We start from the raw sequence: 5,402 nt of genomic DNA, 5'->3' as shown, positions 1-5,402 counted from the left end.
GGAAAGAGGAGTTGATGAAATTATTTATCTTGTTGTTTTTGTTGTTCTGTCTTTTTGGTTTGTTTTTGTTTTGGGATTTTTTTTCTTCTTTTTGGGGGGTTTCATAGGTTTGTAGGTTCTGTTGTATAATTTGTTTGTTTATGTTTAGTCCATGTGGTTCCTTATGTATAGGTGCATGTTTGTGTGAAGGTATAGTTTGAAATAATTAAAAAAAAAAAAAAATTCTTTTTCAAACATAAATACTAGGCCTGTAACAGTCCATGTACTCAACCGAACCGTTTCAGTTCACACCTGTTCAGTTCAGTCCACAGCTGAACTGAAACAGCGCAGTATGATGAGAAAAAGAAACAGGGTTCAGGTCTGTGATTGTCCTGTGTTTGTTTGTTTGTTTGTTTGTTTGTTTGTAGACACCATGGTTCAGACAGCTGGGTTCAGGTCTGTGATCGTCGTGTGTTTGTTTGTTTGTAGACACCATGGTTCAGACAGCTGGGTTCAGGTCTGTGATCGTCGTGTGTTTGTTTGTTTGTAGACACCATGGTTCAGACAGCTGGGTTCAGGTCTGTGATCGTCGTGTGTTTGTTTGTTTGTAGACACCATGGTTCAGACAGCTGGGTTCAGGTCTGTGATCGTCGTGTGTTTGTTTGTTTGTAGACACCATGGTTCAGACAGCTGGGTTCAGGTCTGTGATCGTCGTGTGTTTGTTTGTTTGTAGACACCATGGTTCAGACAGCTGGGTTCAGGTCTGTGATCGTCCTGTCGCTGTTGCTGCTCTGCTGTTGCTGTTCGACCACAGCAAAAGAAGGAAAATCCACAAAGAAGGGAAAGAAAGGCAAGCAAGTCGTCTGTCCATCGTAAGTCATTTATTTATTTCCTCCATACATGTGGTCTGTCAATAATATTATATACACTTAATTGTAATTATACACAGGTAACAACAGTATCATATACAGGTAATTATATGATATTATTATTACCTGAATCTGATATTATATAATATCAGTACTGTGGCAGTAGACATTTGAATACCAATGTTATATCATCAATACAATCCAAAAAAACTGTTACTTTATAAAATGACAAACACATAGAAATGTAAATTAAAATAAGTACACTCACCAAAATGACTGTTTATTTTTGTATGTGTTTTCTTCTCCTCTGCCGGGGTTAGGTTAGGGTTAGGGTTAGGGTTAGGTTAGGGTTAGGGTTAGGTTAGGGTTAGGGTTAGGTTAGGTTAGGGTTAGGGTTGGTTTGTGGGTTAAATAAACTTGTGCCATTTGTTAGCTGTGTTTGCTCTGACTAATCTACTCTTTAATTGTTCAATCAAATGCCATGAAAATGTTGACATTCTTGTCACCTGCACCCTAACCCAATCTGATTGGTTAAAGGAACAGGGTCATTGTCCCTGATTGGACGATGCAGAGGCTGTACTGCTCAAACACTCATGTTAGTTCAGGATCCACATCCAGCCCAAAGTGACCTCAGCTGGACCAGGACCAGTCAAATAATAATAGAACCACCTCAGAATAATGACAAGTACACATTCTGTCTGTTTAACTGCAAAAAAAAACAAACAATTACATTAAATGATAAAACTGTTTACATTTACAAACTATCAGAATAAAAAAGTGAATGTGAATAAGCTGAAAAAACTGGCCTTTTCTGAAGAAAATTAAGTGCGATTTTAACAAACTTCTGTCTCAGCGTATCATTTATTCATGTGCATCATGGATCAGATCCATGAAGACCAAATATGTAACAACAGGCAGAGCACTGGTCCAGACCAGACCAGTATATTGGTATTTGAATTGGGTTTACACGTGTAGACGTAAAGGAACCAAAGAAGGCCTCATTCCAATTCAATGGATGAAAATTAGACTCAGATCAATTAAACCACGCCTCCCCATGGACCACGCCCATATCCTGACTCTTTCCCTTCTTCCATTTGTTTTCCATTGAACAGCCAACTGTCCCCAGAAGATTTGGCTCAAGTTCCAGAAAACTCCACCTCCAACATCTTGAATCGTCTGATGGTCAGTTATGACCCCAGAATAAGGCCCAACTTTCAAGGTAACTGTAAAAACTGTGACCCACAGGTAAGTCCGCTCAAATATTCTGCTAAGTACATACTTAAAGGTGGGGGAGGAGATCTCGGCTCCGGCTCCAACCCCAGCTCTGGCTCCAACCCCAGCTCTGGTTCCGGCTCCGGCTCCGGCTCCGGCTCCGGCTCCGGCTCCGGCTCCGGCTCCGGCTCGCGGATCCATGCATCCCTCCTTCAGTCTCCTCCAACCCCCCTGCTCTTCCAGAACAGCCCAAGTTCAGACCTATGTGACTAATGTTACATTTACTACTGATTTAACAGTGAACTTTACATCCTAATATAACTAATATAGCTAATATAAATAGCTAATATAACTAACATAACTAATATAGCTAATATAGCTAATATAAATAGCTAATATAACTAACATAACTAATATAGCTAATATAGCTAATATAAATAGCTAATATAACTAACATAACTAATATAGCTAATATAGCTAATATAAATAGCTAATATAACTAACATAACTAATATAGCTAATATAGCTAATATAAATAGCTTATATAACTAATATAACTAATATAGCTAATATAGCTAATTTAACTAACATAACTAATATAGCTAATATAACCAATATAGCTAATTTAACTAACACAACTAATATAGCTAATATAGCTAATATAAATAGCTAATATAACTAATATAACTAATATAGTTAATATAGCTAATTTAACTAACATAACTAATATAGCTAATATAGCTAATATAAATAGCTAATATAACCAATATAACTAATATAGCTAATATAGCTAATATAAATAGCTAATATAACTAATATAGCTAATATAACTAAAATAGCTAAATTAACTAACATAACTAATATAGCTAATATAGCTAATATAAATAGCTAATATAACTAACATAACTAATATAGCTAATATAGCTAATATAAATAGGTAATATAAATAATATAACTAATATAGCTAATATAAATAGCTAATATAACTAACATAACTAATATAGCTAATATAAATAGCTAATATAACTAATATAGCTAATTTAACTAACATAACTAATATAGCTAATATAGCTAATATAGCGAATATAAATAGCTAACATAACTAATATAGCTAATATAGCTAATATAAATAGCTAATATAACTAACATAACTAATATAGCTAATATAGCTAATATAAATAGCTTATATAACTAACATAACTAATATAGCTAATATAGCTAATATAAATAGCTAATATAACTAAGATAACTAATATAGCTAATATAGCTAATATAAATAGCTAATATAACTAATATAGTTAATATAACTAATATAGTGGTGCAGTGGTTAGCACTCATGCCTCATAGCAAGAAGGTCCTGGGTTCGATTCCAACACCAGTCGACAGGGGGTGGGACCTTTCTGTGTGGAGTTTGCATGTTCTCCTCGTGTCTGCGTGGGTTCTCTCTGGGTACTCTGGCTCCTCCCACCATCCAAAGACATGCACTGATAGGTTAACTGGTTAATCTAAATTGCCCATAGGTGTGAATGTGAGAGTGATTGTTTGTCTCTATATGTTCAGCCCTGAGATGAACTGGTGACTTGTCCAGGGTGAACCCCACCTTCGCCCCTATGTAGCTGGGATAGGCTCCAAGCGACCCCCGTGACCCTAGTGAGGATAAAGCGGGTTCGGATAATGAATGAATGAACTAATATAGCTAATATAAATAGCTAATATGACTAATAAAGCTAATAAAGCAAATAGAGCTAATATAAACAGCTAATATAACTAATATACCTAAAAAAGCTAATATAGCTAATATCAATAATATAACTAATATATCTAATATAAGTAGCTAATATAACTAATATAACTAATATAACTAATATTTCCAGCTCTGGCTCTGTCTTTGTTTCTTGTACCAGTTGCTCCAAACCTCTGAGAACACACGATTCATGTATGAAGAGGGGTACGAACAGAGGGGGGAGGGACAAATGTCATTTGAGTTTGATAGATATATCTATCATATCAATTGTTTCGATGGGTCGGTTAAAATGACTGGATGGTGTTTTCTCAGTCCTGTCCGTTCCACAGATGACTACATTTTTAAAGTTTTTGTGTTAGAGCATTTAATTAATTGGCTGCAATCAGAGTGTGAAGGGGATTTGAAGGAATAGAGTAAGAAATGCTGAAGGAAAACATCTGCTACCCCACCTTTAACCAAGAGCATCATGGGTAATAAGAGCATCCGCAGACTGAAACCAAGAGCATCATGGGTAATAAGAGCATCTACAGACTGAAACCAAGAGCATCATGGGTAATAAGAGCATCTACAGACTGAAACCAAGAGCATCATGGGTAATAAGAGCATCTGCAGACTGAAACCTAGAGCATCATGGGTAATAAGAGCATCTACAGACTGAAACCAAGAGCATCATGGGTAATAAGAGCATCTACAGACTGAAACATGTTTCGAGTTTGAGGAAATGTGTCTGTGATGTGGATTCGACACAGTGGGTTTGACTGTGTGTGTGTGTGTGTGTGTGTGTGTCTGTGTCTGTGTGTCTGTGTGTCTGTGTCTGTGTGTCTGTGTGTGTGTGTGTGTTTTCAGGTATTCCAGTTGAGTCCAGAGTCAACATCTTCATCAACAGCTTTGGGTCCATCCAGGAAACTACTATGGTGACATAGAATTATGACTGTTATTTTTACTCATTGTATTTATTTATCTGCACCACCACCATGACCACATGCTCATCTGCATCATCACCATCATCACCATCATCATCACCATCATCATCATCATCATCATCATCATCATCACCATCATCACCATCATCATCACCATCATCATCATCATCATCATCATCATCATCACCACCATCATCATCATCACCACCATCATCATCATCACCAATATCATCATCACCGTCATCAGCGTCATCACCATCACCACCACCATCATCATCATCATCACCATCATCATCATCACCAATATCATCATCACCGTCATCAGCGTCATCACCATCACCACCACCATCATCATCATCATCATCATCATCATCATCATCATCATCATCACCATCACCACCACCATCATCGTCATCATCATCACCACCACCATCATCATCATCATCATCACCATCATCATCACCATCATCATCATCACCATCACCATCATCACCGTCATCATTATTACCATCTTCATCATCATCATCATCATCATCATCATCATCATCATCACCATCATCATCACCATCATCATTATTACCATCATCATCATCATCATCATCATCATCATCGTTATCACCATCTTCATCATCATTATCATCATTATTACCATCTTCATCATCATCATCATCATCA

The 5,402-nt window shown here is 36.7% G+C and overlaps 1 protein-coding gene across 1 annotated transcript in view; it reads left to right on the top strand.

The window, feature by feature from the left end:
- The first annotated feature begins 716 nt into the window (after positions 1–716).
- LOC115415929 (glycine receptor subunit beta-like) overlaps positions 717–5,402 on the top strand; it is a 34,932-nt gene continuing 30,246 nt past the window's right edge. Inside the window, exons 1-3 of the mRNA XM_030129612.1 lie at positions 717–851; positions 1,961–2,067; positions 4,651–4,718. Coding sequence (XP_029985472.1) covers positions 718–851; positions 1,961–2,067; positions 4,651–4,718 — 309 coding nt within the window. The 5' untranslated portion in view covers position 717. The remainder of the gene's footprint in view (positions 852–1,960; positions 2,068–4,650; positions 4,719–5,402) is intronic.

The sequence above is a fragment of the Sphaeramia orbicularis genome, unplaced genomic scaffold (genome assembly GCF_902148855.1).
Source record: "Sphaeramia orbicularis unplaced genomic scaffold, fSphaOr1.1, whole genome shotgun sequence".
NCBI classification, from domain to species: Eukaryota; Metazoa; Chordata; class Actinopteri; order Kurtiformes; family Apogonidae; genus Sphaeramia; species Sphaeramia orbicularis.
The sequence above is the reverse complement of the archived record's forward strand: the minus strand, read 5'-3'. Positions and strand labels throughout refer to the sequence as shown.